This window comes from Berghia stephanieae, chromosome 1 (genome assembly GCF_034508935.2).
Source record: "Berghia stephanieae isolate SIO BIC M18660-M18661 chromosome 1, UCSD_Bste_1.3, whole genome shotgun sequence".
NCBI classification, from domain to species: Eukaryota; Metazoa; Mollusca; class Gastropoda; order Nudibranchia; family Aeolidiidae; genus Berghia; species Berghia stephanieae.
The window spans coordinates 21312143-21334908 of NC_088360.1; the positions used below are offsets into that span (position 1 = coordinate 21312143).

General features: G+C 38.6%; 1 protein-coding gene across 1 annotated transcript in view; it reads right to left on the bottom strand.

The window, feature by feature from the left end:
- Window positions 1–9587: 9587 nt before the first annotated feature.
- Window positions 9588–22766, bottom strand: part of LOC144970276 (presenilin-1-like) — a 52314-nt gene continuing 39135 nt past the window's right edge. Inside the window, exons 9-12 of the mRNA XM_078909748.1 lie at window positions 17598–17744; window positions 15878–16042; window positions 14270–14382; window positions 9588–11492 (exon numbers count right to left, since the gene is read on the bottom strand). Of these exons, the coding sequence (XP_078765874.1) occupies window positions 11337–11492; window positions 14270–14382; window positions 15878–16042; window positions 17598–17744 (581 nt within the window). The 3' untranslated portion in view covers window positions 9588–11336. The remainder of the gene's footprint in view (window positions 11493–14269; window positions 14383–15877; window positions 16043–17597; window positions 17745–22766) is intronic.

Sequence of the window (22766 nt, forward strand, 5' to 3'; positions counted from 1 at the left end):
TCAAACAGCACAAGAGTCAGTGTGGTGTGAGATTTCTCTCAAGTCAAAAGATAGCCTTTTAGTGGGCACAGTGTATAGGTCTCCCAGTAGTTCAAAGAAAATGATGTTCTAGTAAATGAGCTTTTAGTCAAATTGTCAGTGGGCAGGTCTCATGTCTTGGTAGTTGGCGACTTCAACCATCCAGCACTAAAATGGGTTGATGAAATTTCTCCCAAAGACTGTGATCATCCATCGTCAAAGTTTATGGAAGCGGTTAGGGACAGCTTTCTTGTTCAGCATGTGAAAAAGCCGACACATTTTCCAAATGAACAGACCCCAAATGTTCTTGACTTAGTGTTCACCAGTGAGCAAGACATGATTGAGACAGTTAGACATAGTGCACCATTAGGCAAAAGCCATCATCAGACTTTACTATTTGGCTTGAAATGTTATACAGAGAGGAAGGCGCAGCTTGGGAATCGTTTCAATTATACAAAAGGTGACTATAACATGCTTAGGGACTCGGTGCGATCTCTTAACATTTCTGACAAAATTAGAGACATGGACATAACAGTTGCTTGGAATACAGTCAAGAAGGAGGTTATGTCTGTTATTGAGGTTTGCGTGCCTAAGGTGAAGATTGGTGTTGCTAGGTCCAGACCACAGTGGATGAACAGTGATGTGACTGCTATAATTCAGAAAAAGAAGCATGCTTATCAAAAGTATATGCAGTCAAGAGATGACAAGGACTACCTGCTATACACTAGTGCTAGGAACCAGGCTAAAAGTGCTTGTAGGTCCGCAGTTAGGAACTTGGAAAAGAATATTGCTCAGAATGCAAAGAAAAACCCCAAGGCATTTTTTGCTTACGCCAGGACAAAAACTAGAACACAAGAAGGAGTGGCTGACTTAAAGGATGGAGAAAGAAAAGTGTCATCTGATAAAGGAAAGGCAAACGTACTAAACTCCATTTTTAGTAGTGTTTTCACAAATGAGGACCTTAGTGATGTACCAGAATGTGAGATGAAAGACACTGGCACTAAACTGGAGAGTATAGCTATAGACAGTGAAGATGTTCGAAAGCGACTTCTTTCCTTGAATCCAAACAAGTCGCCAAGTCCGGATGGTTTCCACCCTAGGGTACTAAAGGAACTAGCTGTTCAGCTTGCTGGCCCTCTGGCTCTCGTGTTTGAGAAATCATTGAGGGAAGGTGTTCTTCCTTCAGACTGGAAAGAAGCGCAGGTCACACCCCTGTTTAAGAAAGGAGAAAAGAGTTCACCAGGAAATTATCGGCCTGTCAGCCTTACAAGTGTGATATGCAAAGTTATGGAAGGAATTGTTAGAGACAGTCTGATTGACCATCTGACCTCAAATGAACTGTTATCAGGTTGCCAACATGGCTTTGTGTCTGGGCGTTCATGTGTAACCAACTTGTTAACTACCCTAGAAGACTGGACATCTCTATTAGACAGTGGGTCTTCCGCAGACGCCATTTACCTAGATTTTTCAAAGGCATTTGACTCTGTCCCGCATGAGCGCCTAAAGGTCAAACTGAGGGCACTTGGAGTTCAAGGTGAAGTACTTGCATGGATTGTTAATTTTCTTACGGGCAGGCGTCAACGAGTTTGTGTTAACGGACAGTTGTCTGATTGGGCGTGTGTAAGGAGCAGGGTGCCACAAGGCAGTGTGCTTGGACCATCACTTTTCGTAGCATTTATCAATGATTTACCATAGACTGTATCAGGCTTGTGTTCTATGTATGCAGATGATAAGAAAGTGTATGGTGAGGCTGACAGTGAGGTTGATATAAAGAGACTTCAGAGTGATCTTGATAGTTTGGTCGATTGGGCTGATACTTGGCAGCTAAAGTTTAATGCCAACAAATGCAAAGTGCTCCATTTAGGCAACAAAAACCAGAAAGCAACCTACACAATGAAAAAACATGGGAGTGAGGAGATAATTGATTTACAAGAGACAACATTGGAGAAAGATCTGGGAGTTCATATGGACCCAGAGCTCAAGTTTTCACAGCATTTGGAAAGGCAGGTCAACAAAGCTAACAGAAAGCTTGGACTGATAAGGAGATCTTTTGACTATCTTGACTGTGACACTATGAAGTTAATGTTTGCAGCTTTGGTCCGACCACATTTGGAGTTCGGAAACTGTGTATGGGCACCTTATCTTGAAAAGGATAAGAAGCTTATAGAGAGTGTACTTATGCGAGCAACAAAGGTCATTGGTGGACTCAAGGACTTGAGTTATGAACAGCGCCTGAAAAGAGTAGGACTGCCAAGTATGGTCTATCGGCGTTTGAGAGGTGATATGATTGAGACCTATAAGTTCACACATTGCTTGTACGCGACTCAGGATAGGCTGCTCACAGTAGACAAAAAATCAGTCACCAGGGGCCACTCATATAAACTTCTGAAACCCAGAGTTAAAACCACCCTTCGCCAGAACTTTTTTACACAGAGAGTAATTGAACGTTGGAACGCATTGCCAGCAAATGTCGTTGAAGCGCCGAGTGTCAATGCTTTCAAGAATAGATTAGATGCTGTGATGGAAAGTTATGTGCATAGTGTAGAAGTGCCTCCCACCCAAAATAACTATGATCAAAAGATCAGTAGAGAAAGTGTAGTGTAGGCTAGCCCCTGATCACAAGATCAAGTAGGGAAATGTATTAGATCAGTTGTGAACAAGACATTCAGTGACTGGAAAGACTCGGCGACAGGCCAGTGGCCTAATCAAGCGACGTCGATACCTTCTATTCTATTCTATTCTATGTCTGTTTACAAAGGATATCCTAGTTACACTTTCACTTTCCAATGTGTAATGTCTGTTTACAAAGGGTATCCTAGTTACACTTTCACTTTCCAATGTGTCATGTCTGTTTACAAAGGGTATCCTAGTTACACTTTCACTTTCCAATGTGTAATGTCTGTTTACAAAGCGTATCCTAGTTACACCTTCACTTTCCAATGTGTAATGTCTGTTTACAAAGTGTATCCTAGTTACACTTTCACTTTCCAATGTGTAATGCCATTGGTTTAATGGCAAACAGTGCCCCGACGTCGTTTAACAAAACTAAGAATAAATCAAGAAAATCAAGTGCCACAAAAGAAAACAGATTTGTACATCTTCATCTAGTTTTGATTTGATTTGAATGAAAATCCATGCAATGCTGATGATGATGAGTTTTTGAATACCCAATTTTTTATTTAAGTTTAAGTGCATCGAAATTTACAAGCACTTAAAATTAGTAAAGTAGTTCCGTCCGCTAAGAGTCTTGTCACGCCTTACGAGAAAAAGGGGAATAATCTGTCCAAACACACACCATAAATAATACTGTCCCCGCGGTTTTTTGCCATTAAAAAATGGTAAAATTTGCCATCAAAAAAGCAAAATTTGCCAAGAATTTGCTAGTTTTACAAAAAATCAAACAATTAAAACAACATGTACGGTAAAAAAAATTGACACAAATAGGGCATTTTGTAGAATATTGATGTCACATGTCAACATGAAGTTATTTATATTTTGAATGGTTTGAAATAATAATAATATAATAATAATAATAGTAAGTAAGTAAGTTAAAAAAAGAAGGAAGTAATCAAAATATTTTATTAACGATTTAGCTTCTTAAAATTTTGTAAATCAAAGTGAACAATCGCATAAAAAATTCAAAATTGGAAAACCTAATTAAGGAGAGGGGAAAAAAATAACTATTCACAAGGAAAGAGAAACAAAATCCATTTTCCAATGCGGGCACATTAAATTTGTATTCCCTACTTGCTATCCAACTTTGAGCATTATTATTATTGCTTTATATTTTAATATAGGCCTAATGGGTTTTTGAATGAAGAACATGGAAAAAATCAGGAAAAATCATAATCATATCATAAAAACTAAGTGCAACTTGTGGCTAAAAATGAAATTGCATTTCATGAAAAATATTTTAATAGAACACATTTTGTTTACATAAATGATAAATGTGATAAATTTCTTAGGAAAAGAATTAATAATATAATAATAATAATATAATGAACTTATATAGCGCCTAGTTCCAATTTAGAATTGCTCACTGGCGCTTTACATCAACACATCATGTATGATATACAAATATAGAACTGGCATGTTAAAACCACACAAATTCGATGATAACATAATATATTATAATAAAATATAAAGAGTCCAAATTATATGCCCTACAGAAAAGCTCAGTTTTTAACCGTTTTCTAAAGATAAGTGGATTTTCACTATTTTTAGTTTCAATATTGATGGAGTTCCACAGTCGGGGGGCATGGTGGTCAAAGGATTTCTCATGAAAAACTAACGATTTTGGGGGTTCCCTTAGGATATTTAAATTAGCAGATCTTAACTTTCGACTGGGTTCATAAAGGTGGATAAGTTCCTGAAGGTAAATAGGAGCAGAATTGTTTAAGCAATTGAAAACATGGGTGATTATTTTAAATTCAATTCTAAACTTTACAATTAAACTTTGATAGACCTGTAAATTCTCAGTCAATTACAGTGCAACCCCGATGTAACGACATCCGTTATAGCGACATTCCCTGTATAACGACATGGTACTCAGGTCCCATTTTATTTTACTATATATCATTAGTAATAAAAACCCCTCTATAGCGACGTACATTTCAGCAAAACCCCTGTATAACGACATTTCTGGTCCGACAAACCTTGAAGGTGTTTGTCTACCATGAAATTGTTCGTCACTATTACAAGTGGTATCTTCCATTCTATGTATGTTGTCTACTCGTAATAAGCCCAGAGCTAGTTCTTATTGTAGCCAATGAAAACGCTTCTTTTTCAGCCAATCAATAGTCACATTTGTACAACACCGCAGCCAATCAGAAGGCTCGCCTTTCACCAATCAGAAGGCTCGCCTTTCACCCAATGAATGCCTGTGACAGGTCAACACTGGACTGTTTATAAATCCTTTGTCCACTCTCCATTCATTGCCGGTCCCAAGCCCGGATAAACTACAGAGGGAAAATGGGTGTATACATTCACTACACAAGACCCAAAACGCCTCCTGATATACACACATAGGAAACCTCTCTGTAACGACATCCCTCTATAACGACACGTTTTCCCGGTCCCGACGATGTCGTTATATCGAGGTTGCACTGTAACTGAAATCAGTCAATTTGTCAAATTCAAATATTTAAAAAAAAAAAGGAAAGAAAGAAAGAAGTGAAGACAGAAAGAATTCACAAATCGTAGTCGAATGACCGTAAAGTAATTAGGAGTGTTCCATAACGCTACGCATAGCTCATGGGAGCCGTTAATATTAACGATGGATTTATTGACAAGGCTAAGCGGCGCTTTTTAGAATTGGCGTGACTGAACACATCCCAGTGTAATTTCACACAGCCCTCGTTAAATTATTTTTTCACTTTCCAACCTGTCGTGATCCCAACGGTAGCCAATTTTAACTGAGCCACCGAGCGATAAATTTCACTGTTTCGTCTAAGCCAAAATTGACCACAATTACAAGCTGGGTTTTAAAAGTATAAAAAAATAAATAAAATGCGAATGCCGGAAGTAACATCTCTAGTAGATGATGGAGACACCTTTAAATCGAAAGTTAGATTAGGATAGATTGCGACAAGCACATTTCGATTGCCTCACATTGTAAACAAACTGGTTGACCGTTTCTTCACTGATTGAGTACCTGATTATAAGGAACAATGGTAAGTAGCCTAATTAATTCCCGTGCAAATCAGGACGTTTTCTGCCATTGTTTTGCTCAAGCCCAAGCGAGCTTGCTGTTTTGTGGCGATTTACCTTCATTTCGATTCTTTGAATTTTTCCGCTACGCCTGCCGAAGTTTCTTCTTGATAATTCACTTCTACTTAATAATTCAGTGTATTGGCCAGAAGTCATATTTATTTAGTTTTTTTTTCTCTGTCATTTACTGATTGAAAATCAAGTTTGCTCATTGCTACATTATTCTAATGTTCTAACAATGGCTGAGCTGTTCGTGGATCGCAATTCAGACTTGTCGAGCATCGATAAAGTTAAAGATGTGAGTGTGAGGAATAAATTCAATTGGTCATGGCTAGAAGTTAAAGATGATAATGGTGATTATTTTTCTGACTATGTCAAAAAAAATTCCAGAGGCAGGAATATGACTTTGATGAAGTCATCTTTACCTATATGAATGACATGCTTATTTAACATTCCTTCTACATCAAATTATGGCAGTCATACTTCCAGTAAGAAATAACACCCACTATTTTAATGTATTGTATTTATCACTCTCCTCTCCAATGATGCCCTTATTTTTTTAAAAAATAATTGAATCTTCAGTTTGTCGAAGAGTTTCAGTCAATTTTTATAGAGCTCATTTACAGGTCTACTTTGAAAAGTAAAATTTTGGAATGCAATAAAATAAAAATAGGAATTTCCTCATGAAATATCAAATCGTTTGTCAGTTCGTTAGCATTACTTGTCTCGATTGTAGATTCTTGAAACTAGATAATTCTATTTTCTGTAGTAGTTATAGTTATAGACAATCATAATAAAAAATAATAATTTATTACTTACTTAACAAGTAGATGGGAGGGGGGGGGGGGCGAAGTGGCTGAGTGGTTAAAGCATTGCACTGTGATCCGGATGACCTGGGTTCGAGCCCCGCTTCAGGCACTTTCGTTTTTTTCCTTGAGCAAGATTATTAACCCCCAATTTGCTCACTTGGACAACATGGGTGATTTCTGTTGACCACAGACATCTTGTTTGATGAGTTATCTTCATGGAATGCCTAGGCGACGATATCTTATGATATCGTGGCGCAAAAGGCATAATTTTTTTTTTTTTAACAAGTAGATAATCATTCAGAGAAATCATGTTATAAGAAACAATTTTGGATGGTAGCATTGAAAGTCGTCGTCTTTTCACGATTGTTCATAGCTTTTGTTTGTTTTGTTTTTTTAAACAAAAAATCGTCAATTTAGCCTAAAAACGGCGAAAATTGCTCCTTTTTGCGGCCAAATAAAAATTTGCGGCTTTTGCGGTCAAGGGGGAAATTTGCGGCCGCGAAAAACTGCTGGGACATTTAGTATATCATGAAAGCTAAGTGCAACTTGTGGCTAAAAATTAAAAATGAAATTGCATTTCATGAAAAATATTTTAATAGAACACATTTTGTTTACATAAATGATAAATGTGACAAATTTCTTAGGAAAAGAATTAAACTTTGAAAAGTAAAATTTTGGAATGCAATAAAATAAAAATAGGAATTTCCTTGTGAAATATCAAATCGTTTGTCAGTTCGTTAGCATTGATTGTCTCCATTGTAGATTCTTGAAACTAGATAATTCTATTTTCTGTAGTAGTTATAGTTATAGACAATCATAATAAAAAATAATAATTTATTACTTACTTAACAAGTAGATGGGGGGGGGGGTAGGCGAAGTGGCCGAGTGGTTAAGGCATTGCACTGTGATCCAGATGACCCGGGTTCGAGCCCCGCTTCAGGCACTTTCGTTTTTTTCCTTGAGCAAGATTATTAACCTCCAATTTGCTCACTTGGACAACATGGGTGATTCCTGTTGACATCAGACATCTTGTTTGATGAGTTATCTTCATGGAATGCCTAGGCGACGATATCTTATGATATCGTGGCGCAAAAGGCATAATTTTTTTTTTTAACAAGTAGATAATCATTCAGAGAAATCATGTTATAAGAAACAATTTTGGATGGTAGCATTGAAAGTCGTCGTCTTTTCACGATTTTTCATAGATTTTGTTTGTTTTGTGTTTTAATTTGCGGCCGCGAAAAACTGCGGGGACATTTAATTATATCATGAAAACTAAGTGCAACTTGTGGCTAAAAATTAAAAATGAAATTGCATTTCATGAAAAATATTTTAATAGAACACATTTTGTTTACATAAATGATAAATGTGACAAATTTCTTAGGAAAAGAATTAAACTTTGAAAAGTAAAATTTTGGAATGCAATAAAATAAAAATAGGAATTTCCTCATGAAATATCAAATCGTTTGTCAGTTCGTTAGTATTGATTGTCTCAATTGTAGATTCTTGAAACTAGAGAACACAAGATTATAAATTGAAAAACTTCTTCCTGCATCAGCAGAGTTTAAACAAGCATGAGACACGAGAACTCTTCAGTAAAAAGAAAAAAAAGACGAAAAACAAAGCTTGGGATCTCCAATAGTCTAGGCTAGGCCATAGAGGTGGGAGGCTAGGCCATAGAGGTGGGAGGCTAGGCCATAGATGTGGGAGGCTAGGCCATAGAGGTGGGAGGCGAGGCCATAAGGGTGGGAGGCTAGGCCATAGAGGTGGGAGGCTAGGCCATAGAGGTGGGAGGCTAGGCCATAGAGGTGGGAGGCTAGGCCATAGGGGTGGGAGGCTAGGCCATAGAGGTGGAAGGCTAGGCCATGGAGGTGGGAGGCTAGGCCATAGGGGTGGGAGGCTAGGCCATAGAGGTGGGAGGCTAGGCTTAGACATGTTTGTCCGTTATTTAGTGCCAATTTTGAATTGCTAGCATTGAAAGTCGCCGTCTTTTCACAATTTTTCATAGCTTTTGTTGGGGTTTTTAAAACAAAAAAAAAATCGTCAATTTAGCCTAAAAACTGCGAAAATTGCGGCTTTTTGCGACCAAATACATATTTGCGGTCAAGGGTGAAATTTGCCATTTGCGTCCGCGAAAAACTGCGGGGACAGATAATACCATTTTCAAAGAGCAATGTCGCAAAATCTGAAGACATGGTGGTATGTTTGGGTTGTCAACTGGCTTTTCCCTGGGAAAAAATATTATCCATGTTCTAGCATGCTGTTAAACAGATATAGGGAGATAGAAGACAGTAAGTGCCTCCCTGCCCACTATGGGAGGTCAGGAACCCAACCCAGATATAGGGGAATAGAAGACACAGAATGTACCTCCCTGCCCACTATGGGAGGTCAGGAACCCCACCCAGATATAGATGGATAGAAGACACAGTAAGTGCCTCCGTGCTCACTATGGGAGGTCAGGAACCCAACCCAGATATAGGGGGATAGAAGACACAGTAAGTACCTCCCTGCCCACTGTGGGAGGTCAGGAACCCAACCCAGATATAGGGGGATAGAAGACACAGGAAGTACCTCCCTGCCCTTATGGGAGGTCAGGAACCCCAGCCAGGATACAGGGGGATAGAAGACACAGTAAGTACCTCCCTGCCCACTATGGGAGGTCGGGAATCCCATCCAGATACAGGGGGATAGAAGACACAGTAAATGCCTCCCTGCCCACTATGGGAGGTCAGGAACACCAGCCAGATATAGGGGGATAGAAGTACCTCCCTGCCCACTATGGGAGGTCGGGAGCCCCACCCAGATATATTGGGGGGGGGGGGGGGTAGAAGACACAGTAAGTGCCTCCCTGCCCACTATGGGAGGTCGGGAACCCCACCCAGATATATAGGGGGGTTGGGGGGATAGAAGACACAGTAAGTGCCTCCCTGCCCAATATGGGAGGTCGGGAACCCCACCCAGATGGAGGCCTTATAAGAGACATCCTCCTCTCAATCACACACATACACACACACACACAAACTCACAGGGTAATTACAACACAAAATTGAGTTTCATTTTTTAAATTGATTTATTTATTACGTCACAAAATAAATGTTACAAAATCCCCTTTCCCCCATTGGCCCCAGCAAGTAAAAGAAAATAACAACACAAGACCTGAAATCAAGTATTAGATAAATTACTCAACAAAAATAAATTAAGAAAAACGAACAAAGCAGGAGAAAAAAAAAACGTTGGGCTGAAACCCTTCCTCAGCCAACAACAAGGTGAAAAATTCTTTAGCTGATGAGACGATGCATTGGAAAGCTCTGCTCTTTCCTGACTGTGTTTGTGTGTGTGTAGGCTACTTACCACTCTATGGTGTGTATAGGCTACTTACCACTCTATGGTGTGTATAGGCTACTTACCACTCTATGGTGTGTATAGGCTAATTACCACTCTATGGTGTGTATAGGCTAATTACCACTCTATGCTACAGTGTTTGTGTGTGTATAGGCTACTTACCACTCTACGCTACAGCGTTTGTGTGTGTATAGGCTACTTACCACTCTATGCTACAGTGTTTGTGTGTGTATAGGCTACTTACCACTCTATGCTACAGCGTTTGTGTGTGTATAGGCTACTTACCACTCTATGCTACAGTGTTTGTGTGTGTATAGGCTACTTACCACTCTATGCTACAGTGTTTGTGTGTGTATAGGCTACTTACCACTCTACGCTACAGCGTTTGTGTGTGTATAGGCTACTTACCACTCTATGCTACAGTGTTTGTGTGTGTATAGGCTACTTACCACTCTATGCTACAGCGTTTGTGTGTGTATAGGCTACTTACCACTCTATGCTACAGCGTTTGTGTGTGTATAGGCTACTTACCACTCTATGCTACAGCATTATAAACGGTGATTTTGGCCATTTTGGTTGTTTCCCTTGCAATTCGGCTATAACAGGGCTCGGTTATTATTATAATGGATTTTCATTGTTACTGTTATGCCAAGGTTTCACTGTATGTCTGTCGAGTTGCTCAAACCCACACTTTCTGTCTATTTCAATTCAAACCCACACTTTCTGTCTATTTCAATTCAAACCCACACTTTCTATCTATTTCAATTCAAACCCACACTTTCTGTCTATTTCAATTCAAACCCACACTTTCTGTCTATTTCAATTCAAACCCACACTTTCTGTCTATTTCAATTCAAACCCACACTTTCTGTCTATTTCAATTCAAACCCACACTTTCTGTCTATTTCAACTCAAACCCACACTTTCTGTCTATTTCAATTCAAACCCACACTTTCTGTCTATTTCAATTCAAACCCACTTTCTGTCTATTTCAACGAGTTTCTGTTAGGGTTGAGTGAGTTAATGATCTAAATCTTTCTGATGTTGCCAGGCTGTAATGCATCAGCTTGTCCCAATGTCATCTTGATGAACTGATGAATGGGAGGGATACATGCTGAAGGTGACCAGGGTTTCAGCCCATATTGGTCCTGGAGACATAGTTACTTTATAAAACTGAATATATATATATATAGATGGCCTGTTGATCTTAGCTCTGAAGTGGTATCTTTGCAATACTATACATGAGAAGTTAGATCAACGGGCTATCAATATATAGATATTCGTATATTCGTATATTATATATATATATATATATATATATATATATATATATATATATATATATATATATATATATATATATATATATATATATATATATATATATATATATATATATATAGGATATAATACAATTAATGTCAGTGACCAGTTTTGCTTGAGTCGTGTAGCCATTGGTCAAATGTAAACTTGTTCACTGGCCAGATTGTCCATGAAGGGTTGGACAACAGAGCTTGTGGCAAAATAGAACACCAGCCCAAAGGTCAGCGAGATGGGCAGGGCGGGCAAAGCTTTCCTGAAGATGGCCAGGAGGAGCAAAGTACAGCATAATCCCTGGGGGGGGGGGACAAAACAAAGACAGAATTGAGTTCTTTGGCAATCTAAGAGAGCGGAGCTGGGGTGGGGGACAAAAAGACAGAATTGAGTTCTTTGGCAATCTAAGAGAGCGGAGCTGGGAGGGGTTGATTTAAATCATGAAAATGAGTGACATAGAAATGTATTATGCAGGGTAATCTTGGGTAGGAACATAGCCGGGCATCTGAAAATGATGTCGTTATTCCAGGGTTTTCAAGGTGATGGTTTGTTTTGTTGTTTTTGTTTTTAAGGGTTTCACAGCGCTTGCAACACATTAAGGTCATATCAGCACCAGTAAAAAGGAAGAAAATTGGATAGTAAAAAGTTCTAGAATTACAATTAAAGCATCCAAGAAAAGGTAAGACAAAGGGGAATTCGTTCAAATAGGAAACAGATGTAGATTCCAAGATCAAATTATCAAAGTACTTAGTTTGAAATCACCTAAGAGTCTCATCCAGACACAAGCACAGGTCCCCACTAGGAGGAATACACTCAAATATTTACAAATCATATATCATATGTAAACAAAACACAATACAGTGCATAACAGAAAGATGATTTACAAGGAAAAAAATATCATCTCCCAAAACAAACTATACATTTGACTGTTCCCCTCTCAGCCACGACAAAACCAAGTAATCTCATTCCAAGACAAAGACAGGGGGATAGAAGATACAGTGTGCCTCCCCCTGCCCACAATGGGAGGTCAGGAACCCCAACCCCACCCAGCAAGGTGGTGGAGAGACTTGTATAGAATGATGCGATGTGCAGACCAATCAGTGCCTGTATTGACAAAGGGGTTACGAGTTACAGTTACACGTTCACTCTCTGTTGTGTATTATCGTTGTTTTGATCGTCAACAGTGCTCAACAGACTGCCTCAGGCTACTTTAAAGAAATATGATGATGAGTGACAAACCGAGACAAGATTTCGTCATTCAGAAAGAACCGGTTTATATTTCAAACTGATAAAATGCCAGGGATTTTTGAGGCTCCAAAGTTTTAAAACAGCATTTTGCTATCTTACATGCCAATTTTTTAATTGTTGGAGTGGTATAAGAATAAAACTGAAACGTCTCCATTTTAGATGATATCAAATTAAGCCCTGTAAATAATTTGATGTCAGAAGTATCAATACTGTGATGACCGGTATTTAAAAAGCTGTTACTGATCTCAACGCATGACATTAAAAAAAAAAAAATTTCAATGAAAAAGACATCTTTTGTGACCGCCAATCAATGATATGGTGATCTCCATAGTTCAGTTGGTAGAGCACTCGCTTCACACGCAAAAGGACCAAGATCAACCACGGGTGGAGATGAGACTTTTTCTGTCCACCCCCAGTTGTGATTGGGTAGCTGGTTCTGTCAGAGCTGGTGAAAAGTACTTTATGATAGACTAGCGTCCTATTTAAAGGATAGCGAGCAATTGCTATTGTCTGTTTTACGCTATAAACTCCAGCTCTATGGGCCTTGTGGCTCTAAAAATATAAAAAATCAATGCTATGCAATGATGATGAAATGTTTGCAAATAAAAGGTGAAAAGAATGGAGAGTCGAAAGGTGTGATGTGATTGCCTTGAAATTAAGTAACTCACTCAACCCTAACACCGGCTATAGCCGTAGTTTACCCGGTTTACTTTTACCCCATGCCTATTCATTAAATTTTTATGAGACAAATTATAGGCGTAGTATCAAAGCTAATGTTTTTCATTTTTACATGTTAGTGATAGTTGAATAAAAATATATATTATGCACATGCTAATTTTTAATACTTTTTTTATTTTTCAAATTTTGAAAAGTAGCAAAAATCTCTAGGATTGAGTGAGTTAATGGTATTATTAATGTGATTGTGTTGAAATTAATTAATGATATTGTTGTGATTGTGTTGAAAATAATTAATGATATTGTTATGATTGTATTGAAATTAATTAATGATATTGTTGTGATTGTGTTGAAATCAATTAATGATATTGTCGTGATTGTGTTGAAAATAATTAATGATATTGTTATGATTGTGTTGAAATTAATTAATGATATTGTTGTGATTGTGTTGAAATCAATTAATGATATTGTTGTGATTGTGTTGAAATTAATTAATGATATTGTTATGATTGTGTTGAAATTAATTAATGATATTGTTATGATTGTATTGAAATTAATTAATGATATTGTTGTGATTATATTGAAATTAATTAATGGTATTATTGTTGTGATTGTGTTGAAATTAATTAATGAATATAGGTCCTAAGGAACTAACCTTTCCTTTTCAACAAGATTGATTGAGTCAAAGAGACTATGCTGTTCTATAGCTGGAGTCCAAAATTCGTATTTTGATCTAGGCAGGTGTGCAGTCATTCATTGGCAGATTAAACAATAAAACACATTTGGATATGAAAGACATTAGACCTCATTGTTGGAGAGATTTAAAACCTTGAGCTTCTATACAGCGCAATATCCACTAAATGTGCTCAAAGCGCTTTTCAAAGGGTCCCTAGCCAACAGCAACACATAACTTAAAAGAACGATACATGACACCTGTTAGGCGAAATTACAATTTTTTTTTCCGACAAAGACAACACTGTTAACGGTCAGGTACTCATTTTACACCTGAGTATGGTCAGAGAATGTAAGTAAATATCCTTTTTCAAGGACTCAACTATGCGCTGAGCAAGGCTCAAACCCAGGAAACTTCCAATCTGAAAGCGAGTGTCATACCACAAGAGCACATCGCCGCACTGAACATTGAAAATGCTTACAATCAAAATGGCGACAAAACAAGCAAGAGTTGTATTCCAGTCTCCATTGGATGAAGCTTTTCCGACCAACACACCATAAAATATGAAATCCCCCAGTCCAAGCTTGACACCACCTGGAGATAAACAAAAACAACAACTTTATCAATTATCTAATGGCCGTCCGGGGGTCCCGTCAATTATCTAATGGCCATCCGGGGGTCCCGTCAATTATCTAATGGCCGTCCGGGGGTCCCGTCAATTATCTAATGGCTGTCCGGGGGTCCTGTCAATTATCTAATGGCCGTCCGGGGGTCCCGTCAATTATCTAATGGCCGTCCGGGGGTCCCGTCAATTATCTAATGGCCGTCCGGGGGTCCCGTCAATTATCTAATGGCCGTCCGGGGGTCCTGTCAATTATCTAATGGCCGTCCGGGGTTCCCGTCAATTATCTAATGGCCGTCCGGGGGTCCCGTCAATTATCTAATGGCCGTCCGGGGGTCCCGTCAATTATCTAATGGCCGTCCGGGGGTCCTGATAGCTCAGTTGGTAGAGCACTCACTTCACACACAAAGGACTGTGATCGATACAGTCGAGATTTTTTACTGTCCGTCTTTGAGTGAATGGGTAGATGGGCCTATCAGATCTGCTGGAAAGTGCTTTACAACAGATTGGCATCCTATCCAAAGGATAGCAAACAATTCCTATTGTCCGTTTTCACACTATAATGGCTCTGAAGTACCATTTTAATAGCCATGTTCACCCGTCAGTTAGAACTGTGACAAAACCCATCCCGAATCAAACCAGTCACTTGACACAAACATGTGCTGAAATACGAGAAATTAGGGAAGAAGGGAGCAGGCGTACATCGTATCGGTGTAAGATAAAGGAGGTCTGCAGTTCGACCCCCAGTCCAGGAAAAGTAAATTTTTGGGATGGTTTCTTTTCTTTCTTGCTTTGTCTGGCACCTTTCCTACACACTTGTTCAAATTAATTCTACCCATAGCAACGCAACTTGTGCCTGGATGGGATACAATTCTTGAATTATAATGAGCCAAAAATATACAAGTTCTACGACAAGAGATGAAGTGAGTAGAAAAGTGCCAGAAGACAATAGAGAATAAAAATTTTAATTTTCGCGGCGGTGGTGGGGTTTGAACCCGCGACCTTATTGGTACGACAACTCCGCCTGGCAGGTGAGAGCGTGGCTCTACCTTGTGAGCTATCCACGAATACAAAAATATTCGTATCAAACTCAGGTCATTTCTAGAGCTCTCTCTCACCCACTTCTGGAGACCGCGGGTTCGTTCACCACACAACCATCGCGAAGTTAATTGACCAGCAGTTAAGCTTAATAGCCAATATTCTCAACACAAACATATAACATAGAAACGATTGAGACATTGAGTATGCTCCGGTATATGGGGTGAATTTTTAGTTCAGAAAAGTGAGTGGAGCAGGCACTTATGTTGGTAACAACAAGAGATGAAGTGAGTAGAAAAGTGCCAAAAGACAATAGAGAATAAAAACAAGTTCTACGACCAACGCTGCAGAGACTCCAGTTTGGCCCAGTGGAAAACATGATCTACGTCTTATTTTCTTAAGTTGAAATTCTTTAACGGGTAAACTCACGTTCTTCCTCACTATCCGCTCCGTCCAAAGTCTCTGGCTGACTTCTGGACTCTGCATGGTGACCTTGACCCTGTCTTGGTCTTTGTCTCTGCTGCCGACTGGAAGGGTTATTGACGGCCACAGTTGTCTCCCCTTCGTTACCAGCAGGACCACTTCTTGCGGGATCTGGCCAGTGACAAAATATATATATATTTATTCTCATTCGTTTATTTTTCCTTCAGCATTTTTGTTGGGTTTTTTTGTGCGGCTATGTGGTCGTGTGATATGACACTCACTTTCGGATCGGAAGATCCTGGGTTCGAGCCTCACTCGGCACAAAGTTGAGTCCTTGGAAAAGGCTCTTTACTCACATTCTCTCACCGTACTCAGGTGTAAAATGACTACCTGGCCGTTAACAGCATTGTCTCTGTCGGAGATTGTATGTTTCATTGAGGACTATGATCCTATTATATTTTGAACAAAATACTGAGGAAGAATTTTACAATTGTACAGGCATTGCCTTGTTTCGATTTATTTTGTGAAAATGGCATAAGCGTTATCATTTTGAATCATCATCATTGGTATGCAGAACAGGCAACTTTTCAGAGAGATAAACTGGGATACTCGACCAGACCAGGAGCCACTGTCATGACCTAAAACGGCAATATGGTTGGACTATCTATACCCAACCACAAAAGTCTTGCACAAAAATTGAAATGGTTATGACTTTCGAACCGCTACATATATTTGGATCAAGTAAAAAGATTCACAATGACAAACGTCAGCCTCTGATCTATGGACAGCTGTGTTGCTATCCTATCTTGAAAATTAATAAATAAACAGTTGGACTGAATGCCCAATTAACTGACATGAAAATTTTAACTTCAAACTTAAATAGTGTTGGTTTGGCCACAAATTTTTTCTTGAAGAAAAAAGAAAAAAAGAAAAATTCTGGAAGTGCCAGAATTATTATTATTATTATTATTATTATTATTATTATTATTATTATTATTATTAGTTATTATTATTATTATTATTATTATTATTATTATTATTATTATTATTATTTTATTATTATTATTATTATTATTATTATTATATTATTATTATTATTATTATTATTATTATTATTATTATTATATTATTATTATTATTATTATTATTATTATTATTATTATTATTATTATTATTATTATTATTTTTTTTTTTTTTTTATTAGTTATTATTATTATTATTTTTTTTTTTTTTAATTAGTTATTAGTTATTATTATTATTATTATTATTATTATTATTATTATTATTATTATTATTATTATTATTATTATTATTAAAGTATTACTGATAATTAAAAATTTGTAATTTTTCATACAATATCGCATTTTCATAATTGACCATGACATTTATCTAAAATTCGTAAAATGACGAAAAATTTGTAAGATTCAGCAGGTATGCCTTTGTTTAGGATGATAAGGGTTGTGTCCTCATTTTGGTTCAGGATGTCATGGGTTAATATAGTCCATAGCAAAGCACAGCATTTTCTTTGTACTCCGATTGATACGAGTACCTGGCCATTAAGAGTATTGTCTCTGTCAAAATAATAAAATAAAAAAGTGACACCGCCTTAGAGGTGTCATGTACTCTCCAACATACAAAGTGTTGCTGTTGGTTTGGGACCCCTTGTGAAGCGCTTTGAGCATGCTTATTGAGCTATATACAAAATTGTTTGCCACTCCACACTTACTACTGGAGTTCATGTCCCCAAAGGCAGCCACGGCACTCCTTGCACTCTGGGAATCCATAGAGGAGTAACTCGTTTCAGCACCAGCGGCAAAATGATTGCTGAATCCGCCATCATCGTCGTCCTCGTCTTCAATGTTATCAAAAACCTCTAAAGACGGAATAAAAGGGTTGCTGTGAGAGGTTACATGGATTAACACCAATTAATCTATAAAGGGAATAAAAGGGTTGCTGTGAGAGGTTACATGAATTAACACCAATTAATCAATAGAGGGAATAAAAGGGTTGCTGTGAGAGGTTACATGAATTAACACCAATTAATCTATAGAGGGAATAAAGTTTGCTGTGAGAGGTTACATAGATTAATGGGGGGGGGGGGCAATATTCCAGATAGTATTGACAGTGCAGGATTTGATTCAACCATCAGGAAAGACAGACAAGGACAAACTCCATCCCCTCCTAATAAAATCTTGATAGGTTATCGGTAACAATGCAACTGACGAAAACAATTTCAACTTACTTTATGGTCTATCTTGACAGGGACACCATAATAATAACAATGTGGTTGAAGAAAGAAAAAGAAGCGAGACGGCTTCGTACATTGAGTAAATGCATGATTCGCAATTCAATTTTTCAGCTGGTCTCCGCTACAAACAACAAAAATTGAGCGGGGAGCGGATTTCAGATCCATGACCTGTGACCTAGGATGACGAAGGCAAGCGTATTTTCATCAACAGTAAAACCCATTAGCAGAAATTACTTATTTTCGGATTTTCTGGATGATGCTGTGTCTTCTGTCATGGATTACCATCCTATTAATCGGCTTGGGAGTTTCCATGAAAGAAAACAATGAAGGGTCTCAGCGTTGATATTTGAAAGACTGAAAACTTAAAATTGTTAAAAAGTCTGAAAATTTACAGGCCTGTAATAACTTAAAATACTTCCCTCATTGGGAAATCTTCGCCATCCCCCCCTTACTATTGCATCCACTCTACATCTACATCTTTTGCATTCATAATTGAAGTACAGCTATAGATTTTGTTATTATTTGTACTTAAAGACATACAGACACTCTGACGTATCAAAAGGTTCCTAAGGTCAACAACAACCTATTTCGTCAGTTTCATTGTGTATATTTCATGCCCTAAGGTCAACAACAACCTATTTCGTCAGTTTCATTGTGTATATTTCATGCCCTAAGGTCAACAACAACCTATTTCGTCAGTTTCATTGTGTATATTTCATTTCTATCTCAGTTGCATAAGCACCAAAGTACGTCTACACACTATACTAAAATATGTTCTAAACAATAAACAGTTAAGCATAAATAAATGAAATTGAAAGTTAATTTATCGCAAAATTTTGTCTCAATGCTTTCTCCTTGCCTTAACTCAGGGCTGTCAATTGAATGGCCTGTGATGGCTGATACTACTGAATGGCCTGTGATGGCTGATACTGAATGGCCTGTGATGGCTGATACTGAATGGCCTGTGATGGCTGATACTCAATGGCCTGTGATGGCTGATACTGAATGGCCTGCGATGGCTGATACTACTGAATGGCCTGTGATGGCTGATACTGAATGGCCTGTGATGGCTGATACTGAATGGCCTGTGATGGCTGATACTGAATGGCCTGTGATGGCTGATACTGAATGGCCTGTGATGGCTGATACTATGAATGGCCTGTGATGGCTGATACCGAATGGCCTGTGATGGCTGATACTGAATGGCCTGTGATGGCTGATACTATGAATGGCCTGTGATGGCTGATACTGAATGGCCTGTGATGGCTGATACTACTGAATGGCCTGTGATGGCTGATACTGAATAGCCTGTGATGGCTGATACTGAATGGCCTGTGATGGCTGATACTATGAATGGCCTGTGATGGTTGATACTACTGAATGGCCTGTGATGGCTGATACTACTGAATGGCCTGTGATGGCTGATACTGAATGGCCTGTGATGGCTGATACTCAATGGCCTGTGATGGCTGATACTGAATGGCCTGTGATGGCTGATACTATGAATGGCCTGTGATGGCTGATACTGAATGGCCTGTGATGGCTGATACTACTGAATGGCCTGTGATGGCTGATACTGAATGGACTGTGATGGCTGATACTATGAATGGCCTGTGATGGCAGATACTGAATGGTCTGTGATGGCAGATACTGAATGGCCTGTGATGGCTGATACTACTGAATGGCCTGTGATGGCAGATACTGAATGGCCTGTGATGGCTGATACTATGAATGGCCTGTGGTGGCTGATACTGAATGGCCTGTGATGGCTGATATTGAATGGCCTGTGATGGCTGATACTGAATGGCCTGTGATGGCTGATACTACTGAATGGCCTGTGATGGCAGATACTATGAATGGCCTGTGATGGCTGACACTGAATGGCCTGTGATTGCTGATACTGAATGGCCTGTGATGGCTGATACTGAATGGCCTGTGATGGCTGATACTACTGAATGGCCTGTGATGGCTGATACTGAATGGCCTGTGATGGCAGATACTATGAATGGCCTGTGATGGCTGATACTGAATGGCCTGTGATGGCTGATACTGAATGGCCTTCGATGGCTAATACTGAATGGCCTGTGATGGCTGATACTGAATGGCCTGTGATGGCAGATACTACTGAATGGCCTGTGATGGCTGATACTATGAATGGCCTGTGATGGCTGATACTGAATGGCCTGTGATGGCTGATACTACTGAATGGCCTGTGATGGCTGATACTACTGAATGGCCTGTGATGGCTGATACTACTGAATGGCCTGTGATGGCAGATACTGAATGGCCTGTGATGGCAGATACTATGAATGTCTTGTGATGGCTGAGACCGAATGGCCTGTGATGGCTGATACTGAATGGCCTGTGATGGCAGATACTGAATGGCCTGTGATGGCTGATACTACTAAATGGCCTGTGATGGCTGATACTATGAATGGCCTGTGATGGCTGATACTGAATGGCCTGTGATGGCTGATACTGAATGGCCTGTGATGGCTGATACTCAATGGCCTGTGATGGCTGATACTCAATGGCCTGTGATGGCTGATACTACTGAATGGCCTGTGATGGCTGATACTACTGAATGGCCTGTGATGGCTGATACTACTGAATGGCCTGTGATGGCTAATACTGAATGGCCTGTGATGGCTGATACTGAATGGCCTGTGATGGCTGATACTGAATGGCCTGTGATGGCTGATACTGAATGGCCTGTGATAGCTGATACTACTGAATGGCCTGTGATGGCTGATACTGAATGGCCTGTGATGGCTGATACTGAATGGCCTGTGATGGCTGATACTGAATGGCCTGTGATGGCTGATACTGAATGGCCTGTGATGGCAGATACTGAATGGCCTGTGATGGCAGATACTAATACTAATAATACTACTTATACTTATAACAATAATAATAATAATAATAATAATAATAATAATAATAATAATAATAATAATAATAATAATAATAATAATAATAATATAATATAATAATAATAATAATGATAGTAAGGAAAATAGCAACAATAATAATAATAATAATAATAATAATAATAATAATAATAATAATAATAATAATAATAATAATAATAATAATAATAATAATAGTGTACATTTAGATAACACCAATATCACAAATAATACAAGTTCTAAGCACTTTACAAAAATATCATTAGAAATGAACGATAGCTATAATATTTAGACGGATACATAAATATACCACCAACGTTTAAATCACAATAAACATAGAAATACAGGTAAATGTTATAAATGTACATCAAATATCAAACCAAGATATTCTAACTCGAAAGTAATTTGTCTTTAGCCTTCTTCTGAATCCTCCAGGAATTCTGAATTTCTCACCTCAAAGGGTAAAGGATTACAATTACAAAATTGACGAGTCAATCAGTGAAAAAGCTCTTTTCCCTGCATTGAATTTGTTCTGAGGAATGAGTACTGTAGTAGGATGAACACACCTGAGAACCGGTAGTATGAACACACCTGAGAACCGGTAGGATGAACACACCTGAGAACCGGTAGGATGAACAAACCTGAGAACCGGTAGGATGAACAAACCTGAGAACCGGTAGGATGAACACACCTGAGAACCGGTAGTATGAACACACCTGAGAACCGGTAGTATGAACACACCTGAGAACCGGTAGTATGAACACACCTGAGAACCGGTAGGATGAACACACCTGAGAACCGGTTGTATGAACACACCTGAGAACCGGTAGAACCGGTAGTATGAAAACACCTGAGAACCGGTAGTATGAACACACCTGAGAACCGGTAGTATTTGTTTGTTTTTTGTTTTTAAGGGTTTTACAGCGCAACACATTAAGGTCATATCAGCGCCAGTAAAAAGGAAGAAAATGGGATAGTAAAAAGTTCTAGAATTACAATTAAAGCACAAAAGAAAAGGTAAGACAGAGGGGAATTGGTTCAAATAGGGAACAGTAACAGATGTAGATTCCAAGAGCACACCGTCAAAGTACTTAGTTTGAGATACCTAAAAGTCTCATCCAGACACAAGCACAGGTCCCAACTAAGAGGAATACACTCAAATGTTTACCAATCATATAATATAATATGTAAACTAAACATAATACAATGCATAACAGAGAGATGATTTACAAGGAAAAAAATATTATCTCCCAAAACTATACAACTATACATTTGACTGTTTCCCTCTCAGTAAGGCCAACATGCCGGGGCCAGGACAAAACCAAGTAATCTCATTCCAAGACAACGACAGGAAACAATTGGAAAACGGGTATGGGGGGATAGAAGACACAGCGACACAGCATGTACCTCCCTGCCCACTATGGGAGGTCAGGATCCCCACCCAGGAACCGGTAGTATGAACACACCTGAGAACGACGTAAGGATTTCAATACAATCAGATCATTATCTCTCTCTCTTGAGTTCACCATAATTGAAAACTGAACAAAGGTTTGATTTGCCATCCATATGAACTCAAAAGAGTTCAATTATTTTGGATCAGATCCATGGAGGCACTTAAAAACCAGTTTTGCTATTTTGTTGTCAATCCTATAAATTACGTGTAGTAGTGCATCTCTAAAAGGAGAGGTGTTGCTTCCTGTCACTTAATTTTCCTAAGACGACTCTGGCTGCTTTGTTG